At 37.6% G+C, this 21,773-nt stretch overlaps 1 protein-coding gene across 1 annotated transcript in view; it reads left to right on the top strand.

The window, feature by feature from the left end:
* Window positions 1–830: 830 nt before the first annotated feature.
* LOC140143549 (uncharacterized) overlaps window positions 831–21,773 on the top strand; it is a 71,867-nt gene continuing 50,924 nt past the window's right edge. Inside the window, exons 1-2 of the mRNA XM_072165373.1 lie at window positions 831–1,241; window positions 10,574–10,675. Coding sequence (XP_072021474.1) covers window positions 831–1,241; window positions 10,574–10,675 — 513 coding nt within the window. The remainder of the gene's footprint in view (window positions 1,242–10,573; window positions 10,676–21,773) is intronic.

A 21,773-nucleotide genomic window follows, 5' to 3' on the forward strand; every position in this document is an offset into this window, starting at 1 on the left:
GCTGCTCAATGTCAATCCTACTGCATATTTTAGTCATAGTTTCTTTGTCAAATATACATGAGGCTAGGTCTCACATCTTCATTATTTAGCTATAACGATCTTTACATACAATGGTACTTTTCTGAAGGTTATTTGAACTTTCGTCTGGTATTTGTAGTGATTTTATACAATTAGTTATGCTTATCAGCTTTTCCTTTATGCATTATGATTTCCTTACAATAGCGACACAAATACTATCATCCGATTAACAAAAAAAATAGTGAATAATTCCCCTCTTGGTAGAAAAAAAAATCACGGTTTGAGCGCGAATAGTGAATGGTAACGTATCTGTCAGATCATCCGTTAGAAAGTAGGACTACCTTTAGGCAATTGACAATTTTCCATATATCAATGTGAACCATTCATGTCAGGAACAAATGCATTTTGCGTTATCGGTAACAAAGTAGCACCTATTAACTCGAAAGTTGAATTCAATAATAAAAATACTACTACCCGTCATGCCACAATATATATATTTTTTGTATTCTATGGACTAAAAAGTCATCCACCAACAGTCATGCAGTCATGTACTGTTTTCCTTTCAAATAATAAACCCTCAGACATCAGTATGGTTAACAAATAGCTAATGCAAAGCTAATGGCAATTCAACGGTGACCTAAATTGAAGCAGATAATATTGGTAACGTATCTTTTAAACATTTACCACAAAAGTTTGATTTTCCCCTCTGCCCACATAACTGCTCCTGAATGGAAGAAGTGGCAAGAAACATAAGACCAAATTAGACCGCAAGAAATACAGCGGAGATCCCGGCTTCACTAAAGCCCTTTACTATGCAGGAGCTGGAAGCAGGAATCGCCAAACTCCAACCAGGGAAAGCAATTGACCTTGACAACATCGCAACTGAGCAGCTGAAGAACTTTGGTCCAAAGGCAAAGAAATGTCTCTTACAGGTCTACAACACCTGTCGTCGCAGCCACAGACTCCCTAAGATCTGGAAGAAGTCTCACATCATCGGTCTGCTGAAGCCAGGGAAAGATCCATCCATCCCAAAGAGTTATCGACCAATATCGCTTCTCAGCCATACCTACAAGCTACTCGAACGCCTCTTGCTCAACAGACTGGCACCTGTGGTAGACGAGCAACTCGTCCCAGAACAAGCAGGTTTCCGTCCTGGCAAATCAACAACAAGCCATGTTCTCAACCTTACCCAGCACATCGAGGATGGATTTGAGGAAGGATTGGTAACCGGAGTTGTTTTCGTCGACCTCTCAGCAGCTTACGATACCGTCAATCATAGATGTCTCCTCAGCAAAATCCTGGAGCTAACCAAAGATATCCACCTGACGGAGCTCATCGAATGCATGCTTGACAACAGGATGTTCTTTGTTCAGCTTGGAGACCTCCCAATTCACCAGCTATGGGACTGCAACCCAGTGAGCAGCTACCACCTGGAGCTGATTCCACATGGCCTGAGTGGCGGTGTCTCAACAGACTTAGATCAGGGGTCGGAAGGTGCAAGGTCGCTTTGCAGAAATGGGGATACCTACCAGAAGGACAAAACACTACCTGTGAGTGTGGAACGGTTCCACAGACTATGGAACACCTGTTGGTCTGTCCACAGATGGGGCAACATTGCACACATGAGGACCTAGCTGAATTCAACGATTCTGCTCGTCACTGTAGTTAGGGGAAAAAGTTCAATTTGGTGACCACTCTCTGGCTAGTAAGGTTTGACGATTGATTCGACTTCTATGGACCATTTAGAAAAAAATAGCCACCATGTCCCTCGCGAAAATCCCGGCATTTTTCGCTAGAGGCCAAAATCCAAAATGGCCGCCACCACCATTTTGAAAATTTAAGTTTTGAACCAGAGCACCTATAATCATGCACAAAGACACTTTTTCGGATATGTCGAGTACAAGGATTCCGATTCTGACATTAGTTTGACATTACGGCATCATTTTCACCCAGAAATCCAAGATGGTGGCCGGCACCATCTTGAAAAATTTAGTTTTGTACAAAGACACTTTTTTGGATAAGTCGACCACAAGGATTTCAAATTTGACATTACTTTGACATTACGATCTCATATTTACCCAGAAATCCAAGATGGTGGCCGCCGGCGCCATCTTGAAAAAAATAAGTTTTGAACCAGATTACCTAAAATCGTGCACAAAGACACTTTTTCCGGTAAGTAGACCCCAAGAAATCCGAATCTGACATTAATTTGACGTTATAACATACTTTTTGCCCAGAAATCCAAGATGGCCCCTATTTGGTAGAGCGTAAATGTGATTTTTGAATGAGAGCAGAAGCATAAGTGTGTCATTTCCGCCTTATCTGGGGTTCATGTCCCTTATATGGGGTTTAAACTGCCTTATCTTGGGTTTACATCCCTTATCAATCGTCAAACCTTACTAGCCAGAGAGTGGTCACCAAACTGAACTTTTTCACCTAACTACTGCGTCAGCTATTGGCTCGGGCGCATTTGACCCTGCGCTTGGACACGCTAAAAAGAAGAATTAATTACCAACACAACTTTGAAAACCTAATACAACTACCTTTTCAACTTAAAACGTTACTGTACAATGCTAAATCCACTATCTATTAGGGCTCTATCCTTGCCAAACTCTAAAATAGAAAAACTGAATGATTTAGAAAAAGGTCCAAAGGCGTTGTGATTACAATAAACTATTGACATGTATTTGTAGGGGTTGTTGCCACCTTTTAATCTGACACAAATGTCAATATCGTCATATACTCTCAGAAAGAAAGGTTCTAAAAGGCCTTAAATGACCCTTTTTCTTTTATATGGAACCTCAAGAAAAAGGTTTTTAAAACTGAAAGAAGCCTTTTAGGTTCTTTAAAGGGTCCTTTTACCCTTTGTGGTCATTTTGGTTCATTTCAGAATTGTTGCGGATCCCATATAGAGGACAGATTTTAGAACCTTTTTTTCTGAGAGTGTTCTTTATTGTGAATGTTATCATTATAATTGATTTTTTTCATGTTGTAATATTTGAAAATTTGTTGTAAAATGACAAATGCTGACGTCCAGGATGACAATGTAAGGCTAACCTCATTTAACTTTAATTATTTCGGTTATCTTTGTGCCTCAGTGGGAGAACGTCATAATTTAACATGAGCAAAATATGAATCTGATTCTTTTAAAAGGGTGGTCGTCCGGATTTATTTAAAATAACTGATAGGGGTTCTTTGTAAAAGAAATTAATCGTATTTATTAAATGGCAATTTAGGTCAGATTATGGAGAATGGAGAATACCTGTGGCAGCGAATATGGACTGGAAACCAAATGCAAAAAAAGTCGTCAAGAACTCCGTGCTCGAACCTGGTAACTCAGTGGGGCTAAGTGAGGACAGAACCGCGACGCTAACCCGCTTCCACTAACGGCAGTAAAATGGCATCTTGTTCGTTTTAATGACTGCGATTTGTATTCAAAGTGTAGTGGCGATTTGATATGTTGTCACCTCAGTGTATTTATAACCACGTTGCAACTATGTAATCTTATCTCAACGGGCCGGATTTACCATTTGGGGCTCTGAGCCAGGCCAAAATTTAGAGGCCCCAATCTCACATTATGGTGATGTTGAAGCCCGTAGGGTGAGATACATCCGTGAGTACTCATGCTATGCTCGTCGAAAATGTAGTGTGATTACTCCTGAGGAAACGTGATTCACGCAAATACAAAAGGGGGAATTTTTTCAAAACATATTCGCGAAATTCTAAAGAAAATGGTGTTCTTCATCTAGTTGAATCAAGTAAACTAAATGCGCATTTTCAAATATTCATTATTCTCAAAATATTGCTCCAAAAATCTTGTTTTGAGAAACAAAAGTTCTCGTGATTGTGAGATAAATTCATGTATACAAATGTTCTTTTCAATCCGTGATGTTGTACGTGGAAAATAATTGTCAAAATTTCCCTTTTAGATAAGGAAATGTTTGAGTATCCTATGGAAAAGTGCTTTTGCGAAGGGCCCATACCCCCCCCCTTGGCTGAAAGCGGAGAAAATTACGTATATACATCACTGAAGTATTAACATTATTGGGAAAGAGTTCATTGATTCCTCTTTTTTAGTATTAGTGAAATCGTTTTATCACTTTGAATGTTAATGTGGTTTTTTTTCAATATAGATATAATTGATATACTGCTTTATCTATAAACATTTAATTACTATTTATTACACTTGCCATTGTTTTTGTTCCATGGGAACGTACCTTTTCGAATGGGTCCATATAGCCCCTATTGGTTGCAAGCGGAGAAAAGTACGTAGGTCACTCATGTATTAACATTAGTGGGAAGGAAGTCATTGAGTCCTCTTTTTTTAGTACTAGTGAAATCGTTTTTATCATTTTGAATGGTAATGTGTTTTTTTTTTCAAGATAGTTATAATTGACATAGTGCTTTATCTTCAAACATTTAATTACTATTTATTAAAGTTGCCATTGTTTTGCACACGGACGTCATCATTACCATGTTGCCATTATAATCGACTTTGTTCTTGTTGTCATATTTGTAACAGAGGAATACTCCATTACATTACGCTATCGATTCACGGCGTTCGGAAGATTTGTGTCGCCTTTTACTTTTACAACAAATGTTGATATCCAGGATGGAGTCTGAAATCATTTCATTAGGTTATCTTTCTCATTTTTCAATGTAATGATTGGGTGATTCTGTTCACAAATCCCGGGGTGTGTTGAAGAATGTCATTATGCACAGGAGTACTAAGTGAGTCTGAATTTATTTAATAGGGCCATTGCTCATGTTGTTGTGATCAGTGAGGGCATCAGGACTTTTTTTTTTTTTTTTTGGGCATTGTGAGGGGCAAAGTGATTTTCGGGGGGTAACAAATTTTGCGCAAAATTACCGCAACAAGTTGAAATGTTCGTAATTTTGAGTATTTACTGGTGGGGCAACATACATAGATTTTCATGCACGCTATCGTTCTGAAACCCTGCATTATCATAGTGAACAGGACTGCCCCTGGTTTAATATATAGCTATAGTCAGTTTCATTCCGTACCTGGATAATGATTTCTGAATTAGGAAATGTTTGAGGACGAAGGTTGAAACCATCGATTACAATACCCCTTACTCCTGTCACACTATTGTTTCCTGCATTTAAATAAAATTTCAGGGGCAAAGCTCAAAGTTGTGGGTCTTTCCGGGACAAATAAAGAGGGAAATGGGTCTTTTAGTCTTTGAGGGGCAAATAGGAAAAATATAGGGTATTCACCTGAAGTAGAGTGTTATAAGTACGTAGAGCGGCAACGTTATTATTCAGGCGACTCTTGGGATGAAGCGCAGAAACGTGATTTTGTTTGTTTGTTTGTGGTTGCGGTCCGACGCTTTGCAATCATGGAAGAAATACCGGTTTTAGAAGCAGGGGGAAGCCGAAAAACCCAGATAAAACCTGGGACAGCGAGTTTGGACTGGAAGACAAAATGCAAATAAAGTCGTCAAGAACTGCTGGGGCTCGAACCTGTTACCTGTACATTGGTGGGTCTATAAGTGAGGACGGAACCGCTACACTAACCCACTTTCCCATACAACAGTGGCATAGTATCTTGTTAATTTTAATGACTGCGATTTGTATTCAAAGTGCAGTGGCGATTTTATTTGTAGAAACCAACCGCATATCTTACCACGCTGCAACTATCGCTAGTAGAAAATTTGTAATGAGAATTCTTTCAAAGCGATAAGAATTGGACAAAAGTATCAGAATTGTAAATTTTCTCATTCACTTTCTCATCCTAAGTATATATAAGAAGCGAGGTATTCTAACGATATGCCACCGGAAGAAGTTGGAAATCACTCTCGATTCCAGCGTATTCATTCATTAATACTAATGGTGTGTTCGTATTCGGCATTTATCTAAAATATGTTTTGAATATGCACGGTCACTTTACATACCTTTGTGCGCGCGATAGGTTTGTATGTAATTATACCTGCATTTAAGCCAAAATAGCACGGTTTACCATAATGTAAAATATTACCTTTTAAGTTATATTATGTAGGTAAACCTTTATTGCGTCATTAATTCTTGTTATCTATTATTGTAAATAAATTTGCAAGATTAACAACCAACAGCTCTACTACAGCGTAGTGGTTTCGTTACTGCATTGTGATGATGCGGTCTAGAGTTCGAATCTCATTTTTGTCGATTTTTTTTTCCTTTAAAGTTCTTCTCTTTATCCCTTTTTAAAATTTCAGATGACACCTACGACGGCGGAGACTATCGATTCATATATTTTTTTTAAAATTATGTTCATCTGTGAGATTATAAATTAACAAAGTCTCAAGAAACTGGCTATTGCTTCCTTACATTTTATATACACCCATTTAGACAAACATAACGTAATGTATGTGTTTTTGCATCAAAACAAAGTGATCATAATAATGATATGAGAAAACTGAAGCTCACAATAACTTCAGTGTCAAACAACCATTATGACAGGTTGTTGACAGGTTAATTAGTATTTTTCATTCATTTGGATGAGAAAATTCATAGAAATGGAAACATTTTCAATTCTCATAGTTTTGTCCAATTCTCATCGCTTTGAAATAATTCTCATTTTAAATTTCCACTGGTGTATATTATCATATCTCGACAGGGCCGGATTTACCCTTTGGTGCTCTGGGCCAGGTCAAAATTAAGATGACCCAATCTCATCTTGTGGTGATGTTGAAGCCCGTAGTGTGAGATATATCCGCGGGTACTCATATTCGTCTGAAATTTTGGATGATTTCTGCTGAAGAAACGTGATTAGCGCACACAAAAGGGGTACTTTTTCAAAGCATATTCGTGAATTGAAGAAAAACAAAAAAGCGCTTTATACCATGGAAGTTAATGTCCATTACAATAGCTTACAATGCTGCAAAAACACATCATTCACTTCAGGTGCGTTATCAGGACATAATTGGGCGATACATATGGGGGCCAAGGCAACTGTCTCCGACAAACACGCCCGCACATAAACTGCCGGTCTTTTTTTTCGCTCAGGTACACCTGAGTGAATATATACATCCAGTTTAGACCTTGAAATAAAATTCGACCTCTGAACCTAAGTAGCTCCAAGTCGAGCTTCTTTTGCAAATGCTCTTGCTTTGTAATCACTAAAAATATTTTGTAGAATAATGCATGGTATCTCAGTAATAGAAATGCACTAATGCAGACTACTGCCAGCTCCTAAAATAACCTCACTCCTCATGACATAGTTCATAAATATATGCAGCAGTGAGATTTCTAGTTTGAGGTGGGGATAGGATATTAGCCTCATTCCACGTGAAATTATTTATAAGACGGTGTTCTGTATCCCATAGTGGAGGGTTTTGTTACCTGGGAATGATAATCAGTTTCAATATTATGAGTGTTGACAGATTGATAGTGTAGTGGTCTGGAAGTTGAAGTTGAAGTTTAATAACAAGTTACAAACTGTCCATGAACAGATTTTGTTTTATGGACAAAGTCAGCTAGCTAGGTCAGCATGCATGGTCAATTATACCAAGTTACCAAATGTCCATGAACTTCTTAAATTTGCATTGAGAGATAAGCATGATAAGTAATGTGTTCTGACTGTTCTGGATTTGCCAGAAGTTCACAGTGGTCATCTCATCCACACTATTATACACAGTAGTCATCTCATTCACACTCTACACAACAGCCTTCCACAGCATCATCTTCAAGAATGAAGACCAACAGAAATTGGAATATTCCGCAGATACAAATTTATATCCAGCAGCATCTTCAACGCCAACAGATTGGAATATCCCACAAACACATATTTATCAAGTTTAAACCATTTTGGGTAATGGCATCTGAAATAGAACAGAGCATATTGGAGCTAAGGGCTTAAATTATTTTTTGTTTGTAAAAATGATGCATTGGTGATAAAGTGGTGTAATATTTACATTGAATTGTATTATTTAGATCGTTAACATGTACAACTTAAAATTTACTTTTTATTTTCATGGGAAACATTCAAGTGCATAGGCCTACATCACTAAATGTGACATAATATGTTAAAGTATAAACATTTTACCAATCAACTTCCAGAAGCATTTCAAAAGTATTTTGTAAGGCAGAGTACTCTGCACAAGTACCACACGAGAAACAATGAAGATTACCAGGTTCCTAAATCTAAAACGAATTTCGCTCATAAAACCTTAAAAACAGCGGGCCCAATTAAGTGGAACTCACTTGAGAAACATATAAAGACTATAAAGACGATCAAGCATTTCAAAACCAAAGTGAAAGATAATATTATTCTTAATTACATTTAGTATTTTATCTAATTTCCTTGTACGGCTTAAAGTAATTTAATTGTGTATCGTATTATCTGTAATATAGTTAATGTAGTATTGAAGTTCTTGCATATTCTCGGTAATTTCTTGCATATTCTTGATCACAAAACAGGCTCTTTTGGTTTTTGTTAGGGTAAATGGGGCGAGGGGGGTTGTTTTTGACATTTTGCGGTATATCTGGTTGTTGTTGTTATTTTGAAACTTTTTTGTTGTTGTTAGGACAGGGGGTCTTAATACAGGCCATCCGGCCTTCCGAGAACCTCCTCATTCAATGTATGTGTTTAATTGTTGTGCTGTTATATTTTATATTTGAATGAAATAAAGAAGATGGAGTATTTCACAAACCTAGCATCCACTTTTTTTGACATTTGTCAGTAGATATCCAGGAGCAAAAGCTTAAATCTCACAACTTCAGTTCATCAGATTGTTTGTTTGCAAGAATAAGATAAGCATGTACGCTTATCAATCATTTTATTTCTATAGCATCTTGGGTGCAATAACAATTAGAGCAACTCCATTTTGCTGCACAGTCAGGTTATGCAAAGGCCAGCCAAACTATCTGTAAAAGTGGTCTATTTTGAACTAAGCAAACTTTTTTTTTAAATCAAAGCAAGATGAAATGCTGACGGGAAATTATACGCATACAGGGTGTAGTATCAACATGATTGGTACCGAGATATGTGACCTTTTTCAAAAATATATTAAAAATATAAAATTGCTAATTAATATAGTTTTTGCACTATAAAGGAAAGGGGCATATCTTATATCTAATAATCTGAAGATAATAGGTTAATGCATCTGAGAGCTTTTGTCATTTAAACAAAGATGGACGTAACCATGGATTTACTTACACAACACAAGATGAACAGGTTCACTGCTTGATCTATTTCTTTGCATACATGCTCTCAATTAATATCTCACATCAGTCTACATAACATAAAATTGCTTTACACGTACTTTTAGAAAGCTAGTTCCTGATTCAGTGTGGCAGTGTGAAGTGAAGTCCCATTTTGAATGAACTTAACACCTGTGATGGACCCATTCTGTAACTGCCCATAGCAAATTTTGAAACATTTTAAGTTATAGCTTGTTTGCATGGGATACTCCTTGCTCTTCTAAAAATGTCTTCTAAATCTTCTCTGTCCTTCTCAAGAGTGTCAATAAGTAATTCTTCACTATGAAAACACGCTGAAGTGTGGAATACTGTGGAGCAATTCCAATAACTCTTACCAGGTCTAACAGACACTGTCTACAGTCTATAACCATTCTGCCACACTATCTTCTTAGTAATTAATCTCTATGCATCTTATACTACCATTCTTTCACCCACCTAAATTATTCAAGTCAATAGGGTATTACGGCCTGGCATAAACCTTAAGCAACAAATATTGATCAGATTATTTATATACATTATGAATGAAGAAATAGGCAAAATTTCAACATCATTCTCAATTGAAAGGTATTTGTACTGAAATAGTCTAAATAGAGCTTAAATGGTGCGCTATTCGAGCGTTACGATGAAATGTGTAAAAACGCCTATTTTCCTTTGGAATCATGTAACTTCTGAACGGAATGTGTAATCTTTCTGATCTAAAATTCTGAGAGAAGATAAAACTACTATAATTTCAAATATTTAAACAGTTATCCCCAAACTGATACAAAAATAGCACAAAAGATTTTGCAAAATGAGAAGTCGTCGGCACTAATCATTTTGATACACACTGTATGACCAGTCAATATTGTGTGTACGTAATTGGTTACAGAGTTACTCAGGTAAAACCATGATCTATGGTAAACCCAGCGAGGGTAAACGGTTGGTGTGCTCTAGGCGTGGTACCCCGCAAGGCAAGATATTCAGCAATTATCATCTTCTAGCTCTTTGACAATTTACACTTTTCATTTCATGTCAAATTTGCCTTATGTCACTAGGGAAAAGGCAGAAAATCGCCATCAACCTTTTCTGTGATTGTGCTTTTTCCTTTAGCGATTTTAGATTTTTGTACGATATTACAACAATTATGTTTGGCAATTTCATGCTAGTTTGCGTTTTCAGGCGATTCCCCGTTTTTTCCTATTGACACAGGGCAAGGCAAAGATAGTAATAATTGACATAGTGCTTTATCTATAAACATTTAATTACTATTTATTACAGTTGCCATTGTTTTGCACACGGACGTCATAATCGTTATACTTTAATGTGTATGTTACCATTATAATTGACCTTGTTCTTGTTGTCATATTTGTAACAGGGGAAGACCGCATTGCATTACGCTATCAATTCAGAGTTTTCTGAAGATTTGTGTCGCATTTTACTGGATAAAATGTCAAATGTTGATATCCAGGATAACAAGGTAAGTCTGATATCATTTCAATAGATTATCTTTCTCATCGATTCAATGTAATAATTGGGTGATTCCCAGCGGTCGATGATCTGAGAGTATGATTGCTATAAGCATCAATACACTTGGTGAAAATATTGCACAGGTTGGGGGTACCAGCCCCAAGACATTTAAAAACATTGAGACAGATATGATATTTACGACGATCAGAAAAAGTTTCCCAGTTTAGGGAATCAAAGACAAAATGAGTTGGAGTGCGCATTGGGACACCAATGATTGCTCTACCGAGACGTTTTTGATGGCGATCCAACCTGTTCAGGAGAGTTAAGCCTGCATTTGACCAAATTAGATCACAATAATCAACTTTAGGTAAAACAACGGATGTATACAACAACTTCAGGGTGTCAACAGCTAAAAACTTTCTGATACGGTAAAAAAGACCAATATATTTATAAAGTGACATGCAGATTTTATCGATTTGGTGTTCCCAAGTTAACCGCTGATCAAAAATAATGCCAAGATACTTAAAATGTGGGACACATTCAAGGGGCTGATCTTTGATATGAACAGTAAGAGGACCAGAGGATGCAAGTTTACGAGCAGATCCAAACAGCATAGTTTTGGTTTTATTAACATTCAATGTGAGCCTATGTTGGTGAAGCCATTTAGCAACACTTTGCATACCAGAATTCAATACATTATTTACTTCATCAATGTTTTTACTGGCAAAGAAAATGGCAGTATCATCAGCATAAAGGTTTATTTTGCAATTCTTGACAACTGTGGGGAGATTGTTGATATATATTGTAAATAAAAGAGGCCCCAGGATTGACCCCTGGGGTACCCCAAATGTCACAGTTGTTCTGCTCATGTTGTTCTGATCAGTGGCGGCGTCAGGATTGTTTTTTATGGGTGGGAGGCATTAGGAGGGGCAAAGTGAATTTTAGGGGGGGGGGGGGTAATATCAACACATTTTGCGCAAAATAATTACCGAAAAAATTTGAAATGTTCGTAAATTTGGGTTTTTACTGGTGGGGCAACAGGGTCCACCACTGGTTCTGATGTGTATAAATTAATGACAGGGTTTTTTGATATCATTTACAAAATATTTGTCCCAGCTTGTAATTTTTGAATAATTGTTCAAAAATGCACGCTATCGTTCTGAAACCATGCATTATCATATTGAATAGGGCTGCTCCTGGTTTAATGCATAGCTATAGTCAGTTTCTTTTCGTACCCGAATAATGATATATGGATTATGAAAGGTTTTGAGGACGAAGGCTGAAACCTTCGATCACAATATCACTTACTGTATTTGTCCGTAAAACCTCGTCAACAAGCATATGTAGTGTTTTTATGAAGGCTTAATTAATTCGAAACAATCGTAAATATGCCAATATGTAATTAATGTAGGTTTCATCAGAAGCACTCTATATGCTTGTAGACGAGGTTTTACGCTATTGTTACATTCCTGTCACACAATTATTTCCTGCATTTAAATAGAATGACACGAAATTTGTTTTCAAACATCGCCAGACCAGTTAATGCTCAATTTTTAATCCGACTGCACCTCGTTAGTTCCTTTGTCAAATGCACATGCGGCAAGAGCAAAGAACTGAATTATTTAGCAATAACGATCATTATGTATCTGATCGTCAATCTGAAGGTAAATTTGAACTTATTCGTTTGACATCTACAGCGCCTTTTTCAAATAGGTATGCTTATTAGCTTTTCCATATTATGAAATGCTTTTTAAGAATAATGAAAATATGTTGCTAGCATCCAGCTTCCATAATTGCTGGTGCTATTGTTACTCGCACGAAGCACAGTATATAATAAACTTTCACGTTCATCACCACCACTTTTGTTCGCCTCGCTATGTTAATATTCAAGGTGCAGCAATACTGAATTTTGAGGGATGCACTGTATCTAATGAAGATGAAGATGAAAGTTCCTGCATGATTTTATGTGTCAGCTATGTAGTAAGGATCCTGCCAACCGAGAATGGGATTTGAATTACATTTTCAGGTTTTACACTTTTATCAGAGATACTTCAAATACAAAGAGAGTTCAAAATACAAAAGCCTCAATAATTTAGAAGTTCTGGGTCCTCAAAGTCTTCTGAATGTACGTCCGCAACTACGGAATAACCCTTATTTGATTTTAACTTATGAAACAATCAATATGAACTACATATAATAAGTGCTCACCCGACCGAAGTCAAAAACCTATGGAAAAGTGTCAATACGAAGTCTATTCTGAACATGTATCGGTTTTGTTCTGCAAAAGACATGATGCCCAGTAAAACTGTGCTCTCTGCAAGCAATAGATATTGATTAAATTATTTGAACAAAAATAAAACAATTTAATCATTTTCAGAAATAAATCTGTAATGACTTCCACATAGATGTTGGCAACCTTTTTAATCAAAATTAGCCTTCAGACCGTTTCCGACGTACCAAATCTGTATTCACTTTAACCAACACACCGTAACAACCAAAAATCACATTTTAATCAAATAACTTTTATTTTGTGGCCAAAATTTAAGTGTATAACCATTTATAATTTCAATACATAACAGAGATGTGATGATGGACGGAGACCTTTTTGAATATATAAAGTAATGACAGGGAATCTTTGATAGCATTTACAAAATATTTGTACCAGCTTCTTTTGCTTGCTATGTAATGATGGTTACTTTTAAACTGCACATAAATGTTCATGCACACAATTGTTCTGAAACAAATTGTTCTGAGAAAAAAATGAAAAAACAAACAAAAACAATTGTGATTTTACCCTTTCGTCTTTAACTAAACATATCTCGAGATTAAAACAAGCAAATTGAACGGAACAAACGGCATTTGAGAGCTAAGACTACGCCCTTGACGTTGATGTAATTATCATGTCACAACGGTATTTTCTAATTGCCAGAGAGGGCGCTTTTCATTTGCACAATTTTTTTGAGACAGGCTGTATAATACCACGACAATAATGTGTATGACGATCTAACTCCAATAAACCATGCATCGTATGCGTGAATTGTACGTCAAATTGTCGTATAACGTATAGCGTGATGTACAGATTACCGATTTAGCATGCGGAAACACAAAAAGGTGCTTAATTTTGAATTTGTTTTTTGTCCATTTTGATACTTAATTGCATGTGAGCGAGCGAATGAGTAAGTTCGGAATGAGGGGGTCGGGCTGGGACATCTTGCCTGTTCGAGAGGGTCATTATTCCGAAAAAGACTAAAGTTATAGTTTCGTCAATTTATGTTAAAATTAGTGTTAAAATTAGGATCAGGGTTATGTTCAGTGGCGGCATTACCGGGGGAGGGGGAGATATTTTTCTTGACTCCCAAAATAAATAAATTCATGACCCATTCCTTCCGAAGAAAATGACAGCCCCTAAGTTCCCTATCACCGCGTGCAAAAATGATCAAATAACATCATCGGCAGCTACGCAGTTCTGACCTTAATGCCCGTAAGAATCCCATTTCGTCATCAATATGGCCTATTGCCACGCCCATTTAGGACGGAAATAGTGAAATGTAAGTTTTTAAATCAGCTACCGGTATATATAGCTTTTCCGTCGTTATTTTTTTTTTCGTAATGGAAAACCCAAATAAGGAGTTTATGTTTCGGGTGAAATTATTTTGCGCTTTGCAATAAATGCCACCATTTTGCAAGAACAATTTTCATTGCAACCTGTCATTTAACTAAACATATCTCGAGATTAAAACAAGCAAATTGAACGGAACAAACGGCATTAGTCCAGGTGCAGACTAAGGTATTTGGCTAACTCTACATGTTCCAACTCATGACCATGGATGGTATGGTGTAAGATCCGTTGATAGGTTTGTGCTTGGTTCTGATCCCGAATTTGTGATACGCACAAGCGGTGGCACTTGGTAGCGTTGAACTTTATGAGCCATCTTGGTTGATATTCTGAAAGTGGGTCTAACTTTGGTTTAAGCTAAACCCAGGTCTAACTAAGCAGGGACTAAACCTACCTTGACATTCCCGAAGCAAGTCTAACTCAAGCTTTGGTCTAAGTCGGGTCTATTAATTAAGGTTTAAATTGGTGCAAATATGCCACAAAACAGTATAGTTATACCCGCATGCGAAGCATGGACGGGTATATTGTTATCCTTTGGTTTCTTATATATGCCTGTGTAACAGGGCATATATATTCTCCTTATGCTCTTTAGTCTTCTCCTTATATATGCCTGTGTAACAGGGCATATATATTCTCCTTATGCTCTTTAGTCTTCTCCGTCTTCTTCTCCTTCTTCTTCTCCTTCTCCTTCTCACACTTCATAATGACAGGGCTATCTCCAAAACTACAAGGGCCCTGGGGCTCATACTTGGCACACTTAATGGCCCCACCCCAAAGATGTGCCTCGTAGGGGTCAAGGTCATGTCAAGGTCATCTTAAGTATATATTGTTGGATTGTCATCATATTTGGTGGATGTGATCACAATCGAATGCCGAAAAGGGTCAAGGTCATGTCAAGGTCATCGGAGTATAGTTTGTTGGATTACCATCAAACTTGGTGGATGAGATCACCATCGAGTGCCAATTATGGTCAAGGTCATGTCAAGGTCATCAGAGCAAATATTGTTGGATTGCCACCAAACTTGGTACATGGGATCACCATCGAATGCCAAAAATGGTCAAGGTCATATCAAGGTCATCCGAGTATAGTTTCTTGGATTATCATCAAACTTGGTGGATGAGATCTCCATCGAGTGCCAATTATGGTCAAGGTCATGTCAAGATCATCAGAGCAAAAATTGTTGGATTGTCATCAAACTTGGTGGATGATATCACCATCGAGTGCCAAAAATGGTCAAGGTCATTGGGGTTAGGGTGGGAATCACAGGCATATATATTCGTGTTTGCTCAAACACAACAGTGCCATCTAGTTCTTCTTCTTCTTCTTCTCCTTCTTCTTCTCCTTCTTACGCTTCATATTAACAGGGCTAGCTCCAAAACTACAAGGGCCCCAGGGCTCATACTTGGCACACTTAATGGCCCCACCCCAAAGATGTGCCTTTTAGGGGTCAAGGTCATGTCAAGGTCGTCTAAGTATATATTGTTGGATTGTCTTCATATTTGGTGAATGTGATCACAATCGAATGCCGAAAAGGGTCAAGGTCATGTCAAGGTCATCCGAGTATAGTTTGTTGGATTATCATCAAACTTGGTGGATGAGATCTCCATCGAGTGCCAATTATGGTCAAGGTCATGTCAAGGTCATCAGAGTAAAGATTGTTAGATTGTAACCAAACTTGGTGAATGAGATCACAATCGAGCGCCAATATTGGTCAAGGTTATGTCAAGGTCATCCGAGTTAGATTGTTGGATTGTCACCAAACTTAGTGCATGGCATCACCATCGAATGCCAAAATGGATAAGGTCATGTCAAGGTCATCAGAGTTAAGATTGTTGGATTGTAACCAAACTTGGTGGATGATATCACCATTGAGTGCTAATAATGGTCAAGGTCATGTCAAGGTCATTGGGGATTAGGGTGGGAATCACAGGCATATATATTCGTGTTTGCTCAAACACAACAGTGCCATCTAGTTATACCCGCATGCGAAGCATGGACGGGTATATTGCCATCCTGTGGTTTCCTTTCCTTCTCCTCCTCCTCCTTCCATCAAACACATCATTCTGTCAAGGCTAGCACTAAAACTACAAGGGCCCAGGCCCCATATGTGGTACACTTATGGGCCCTACCCCGTAGAAGTGCCTTTTGCCCATCTTGGCTCCAGAGGTCAAAGGTCACGGGCCCCAGGGGCCCAAATGTGAAAATACAAAGCACGCCATTTCTCATCAAATGAAGCAGCCTCAGGGCCCTGAGTTGGTACACTGATAGCCCTAGGGGTACTCTATATTTACAAATATACAAGAGCCCCATATGTTATATATTATGGGCCCCAGGGGCCCAAATGTTAAAATATGGTGCAACAGATTGACAAGCCTAGCTCTAAAATTACAAGATCACTAGGGCTCATATGTGGCATATGTATGGGCCCTAAGTTGTAGATGTGCCTTTTGCCCATTTTGGCCCCAGATGTACAAGGCTGGGGCCCAAGGGCCCTAATGTTAAAACAAAGGGCCGGCCGTGTCTCAGCAAATAAAGTAGCTACAGAGTTCAGATTTGGTACACAGATAGGTCTTTTAGTATTATATTGTCATATGTATATATAACCCCCATATGTCACATAATATGGGCCCCAGGGCCCCAACATAGGGCCGGCCGTTACTCAGTAAATAAAGCAGCTACAATGCCCAGCTTGAGTCTACTGATAGCACTTGAGAATCATACTTTAACATATGTACATGAGCCCCATAAGTCATATATATTGGGCCCCAGGGCCCCAATGTTAAAACAAAGGGCCGGCCGTTTCTCATCATATAAAGCAGCTTTATGGCTCAGAGTTTGTACATAGATTGCACCTGAGAATTACATTGTTATATGTACATATGAGCCCCATATATCACATAATATTGGCCCCAGGGCCCCAAACGCTAAAACATAGGGCCGGCCGTTACTCATAAATAAGGTAGCTACAGTGGCCAGCTTGAGTCTACTGATAGCACTAGAGAATTATACTTCAACATAATTATGTACATGGGCATCATAAGTCAAATATTAGAGGGTGAAATTACTCTTTCTGAGCTCACATATGCTTTGAAAAACATGAAAAACAACAAGACACCCGGACCTGATGGTTTTACAGCGGAATTTTACAAATGCTTCTGGTTGGAAATATCTTGTTTTCTTCTTCGATCATTAAATGAAGGTTTTAGAATTGGGACTCTTACTCAAGTTCAAAAAAGGGGTCACGTTACTCTTCTGCCAAAAGGAGATAAACCCCGTCAGTTCTTAAAAACTGGAGGCCTATTTCGCTTCTAAATGTTTCTTATAAATTGGCCTCTGCATGTATTGCAAACCGTATAAAATCGGTTTTGCCATATTTAATTTCAGAAGATCAAACAGGTTTTGTCCCAAATAGATTCATTGGTGAAAGTATTCGCCTTATTTATGATTTGTTAAGTTATACAGAGGTTAATGAAATTCCGGGGATGCTTTTACTAATAGATTTTGAAAAAGCTTTTGACACGGTTTCGCATGATTTTATTCTTGAAACTATAAGGGTATTTAATTTCGGATCAGACATTTGCAGATGGTTTATGGCTTTGTATAAGAACGCATCTTCTTCCGTAATCATAAATGGAAATATATCTAAACCGTTCCAAATTCAGCGCAGTTGTAGACAAGGCGATCCTCTGTCGCCATATATCTTCGTTTTATGTGCGGAGGTATTATCTACAATGATTAGACAAAATAAGGATATAACAGGAATTTGCATTAATGATATGAATTTTAAAATTGCACAGTATGCAGATGACACTACATTAATTCTTGATGGTACAGAAAAATCACTGGAAAGTGCCTTTAAAACATTGCAATCATTTTATGAGATGTCTGGTTTGAAAATTAATATTGATAAAACGGTTGCAGTATGGATTGGGTCTCAGAAATTCAGAAACACTATAATTAGTAACAATTTAAAAATACAATGGAATTTCAATGGTAGCTTTGAGTTTCTAGGCATTTCTTTTAGTACAAACCTTGCTCAAATGGTAAATGATAATTATGATAAAGCACTTCTTTTGATACGAAAACTGTTATCAAGTTGGAAAAAAAAGAAATTTAACGGTGTTGGGACGGGTTGTAGTTGTGAAATCATTAGCTTTGCCAAAAATAAGTTATATTGCTCAAATGCTACCAAACCCAAGCAAGGAATTTATCAAAACGGTAAATGATGAGATATATAAATATATTTGGAACGGCAAGCCAGATCGAGTTAAAAGAATACAATTTGTGCAAAATTATGAGAATGGTGGAGTAAAGATGCCAAATGTAGAAATGCATATAAATGCTTTAAAGGTAAATTGGATTCGGAGGGTTGCCTGTGGTGATCAAAAATGGGTTAAGCTATTTCGTCTTTGTTTTAATGTAATAAGTGATGATATTTGTTGCCTTGGTATGTATCGTTTTAATGACATGAAAAACATGATAGATAATAAGTTCTGGTATGATACTCTGTTTTCTTGGTCCTCACTTATAAACATTGTAAATAATAATAATCTGGATTTCAACCGTATTGCAAAACAATATTTGTGGTGGAACGATAAAATAAAGATTGGTGGTAAATCAGTTTGTTATGCCCATTGGAAAAAAAGGGGTGTGCTGTTTATAAATGATCTCTTAAATGCAAACGGATCCTTTTTGTCGATTGTCGAATTTACAAAACTTTATAAAGTGAAGACCAATTTCTTAGAGTACAATGGTATTATTAGGGCAATTCAGTCAAATTTTAATTACAATGGTACTATAGGCTCCAAACTAGCCTCCCCCTTTCAGCCGTATAATATGGAACTACTTTTTAAGCAACGAAAAGGGTGCAAAATGTTCTATAATATTTCTATTGAATCAAAGATGAAGAATACAATGAGTAAGTCAAAGTGGCAAATGGAATTTGGAATGGAGAATGATGATTTGAAAAAAATATGTACCTTAAATTTCAAATTTTCCACTGATATTAAACTGAGATGGTTTCAATACAGAATTAATCAGAGCATCATAGGCACAAATACATTGTTGTTAAAAATGAACATAAGTGATGATGACTTATGTACTTTTTGTAAGATAAATCCAGAAACAATCAAGCATCTCTTTGTGGATTGCCCTTTTTCTAGAAATTTTTGGGAAGATCTCAAAGATTGGATAAAAGACAAGATCAGTATAGATCTAGCTATGACCCTCAGTTAATTCTTTTTGGATCTAAATATGATTTAATTCTAACACTGATTTTGACTATTGCAAAATTTCATTTGTATAGAGTAAAGATGACAGAGAAACGACCAAACTTACATGTTTTAAAAAAAGGGAACTTAAATGTTATTATAATGTTTTGAAATACCAAGCAGTATGTAGCCTAAAGTTACAAAAGTTTAATAATGAGTGGCAATCCTGGCAACTATTAATGTTATGATATAATTTTTCATTCCTGTGTATTTTTAATCCATAGTACAGAAAGTAAAATATGCTCAACATGCTCAATGTGTGGTGGAGGGGGTCGGCGGGGTGGGTCGGGTGGAGCTTATTGTTGATTGTTTTTTGTTTTCTACTCAATTTGAGTACAAAATAATCAGCAGTTGGTTCTATTCGCTCATTCTGTTGCTCTTTTCCCTTTTTTTTTGTTGCTTGTTTTTCAATCCTCTTATAACTCTCTTGAAATGACTATGTCACTAATATTAATAAATAAAATGCACGTAAATGTATTTTAAGGTCACTGATTAAGTGACAGTACTATGTATTAAGAAACTTGTAATAAAGACAGCTGTCTACAAAAAAGGAAAAAAAAAAAAAAAAAAAAAAATAAGTCAAATATTATGGGCCCCAGGGCCCCAAATGTTAAAACAAAGGGCGGGCCGTTTCTCATCAAAGAAAGCAGCTGCCGGGTTCAGAATATGTACACAGATAGCACCTGAGAAATATATTGTTATTATAACACCCACACACTCATCACACACGTAGGACTAAACAGACAGATCGTATTATATCATAATTGGAAATACCAGCGTGAAGCGTTAAGGCTGTTCCAGTTAAATTACATACCCATTGGCTGTTCCATTTAATTTACATACTCCCTCTGAAATGGCCTCAAAACAGGCTGTTCCGTATAAGTTACATACGCCCTCTGAAATGGCTGTTCCATTTAATTTACATACTCCCTCTGGAATAGTTTCCCCCTAATCATATTGCATACCCTCACTGTGAGTATGAGATACTGACAACAGCAACCTATGGAGAGTAAGAGAGACAACTCCCTGGGAGGACTTTTTACAATTTCTTTATTTTAAGTGCTACGACAGTGCAACCTACATTCAATTAAAGCTTGTGACTTGGACTTTCACTTTTACACATTTTCTGCCCAATTGGGCGACTTTTTACAATTTCTTTATTTTAAGTCCTCAGCAAATAAGGACTGTAAGTTTGGGTACACCGATAACATGCGGGTATAGCCGTATTTGTGTACAAATATGTAGCCTTCTAGTTCTCCTTCTTCTCCTTCTCCTTCTCCTTCTCCTTCTCCATCAAACACATCATTCTGTCAAGGCTAGCGCTAAAACTACAAAGGCCCTGGGGCCCATATGTGGTACACTTATGGGCCCTACCCCATAGAAGTGCCTTTTGCCCATCTTGGCCCCAGAGGTCAAAGGTCACGGGCCCCAGGGGCCCAAATGTGAAAATACAAAGCACGCCGTTTCTCATCAAATGAAGCAGCCTCAGGGCCCTCAGTTGGTACACTGATAGCCCTAGGGGCACTCTATATTACAAATATACAAGAGCCCCATATGTTATATATTATGGGCCCCAGGGGCCCAAATGTTACAATATGGTGCAACAGATTGACAAGCCTAGCTCTAAAAGTACAAGATCACTAGGGCTCATACATGGCATATGTATGGGCCCTAAGTTGTAGATGTGCCTTTTGCCCGTTTTGGCCCCAGATTTACAAGGCTAGGGGCCCCAGGGGCCAAAATGTTAAAACAAAGGGCCGGCCGTTTCTCAGCAAATAAAGTAGCTACAGGGTTCAGATTTGGTACACAGGTAGGTCTTTAGTATTGTATTGTCAAATGTATGTATAACCCCATATGTCACATAATATGGGCCCCAAGGCCCCAAACGCTAAAACATAGGGCCGGCCGTTACTCAGTAAATAAAGCAGCTACAATGCCCAGCTTGAGTTTACTGATAGCACTTGAGAATTATACTTCAACATATGTACATGAGCCTCATAAGTAAAAAAATATGGGCCCCAGGGCCCCACATGTTAAAACAAAGGGCCGGCCGTTTCTCATCAGTTAAAGCAGCTTTAGGGCTCAGAGTTTGTACACAGATTGCACCTGAGAATTTCATTGTTATATGTACATATGAGCCCCATATACCACATAATATGGGCCCCAGGGCCCCAAATGCTAAAACATAGGGCCAGCCATTACTCAGTAAATAAAGCAGCTA

Source organism: Amphiura filiformis, unplaced genomic scaffold (genome assembly GCF_039555335.1).
Source record: "Amphiura filiformis unplaced genomic scaffold, Afil_fr2py scaffold_23, whole genome shotgun sequence".
Classification (NCBI taxonomy): Eukaryota; Metazoa; Echinodermata; class Ophiuroidea; order Amphilepidida; family Amphiuridae; genus Amphiura; species Amphiura filiformis.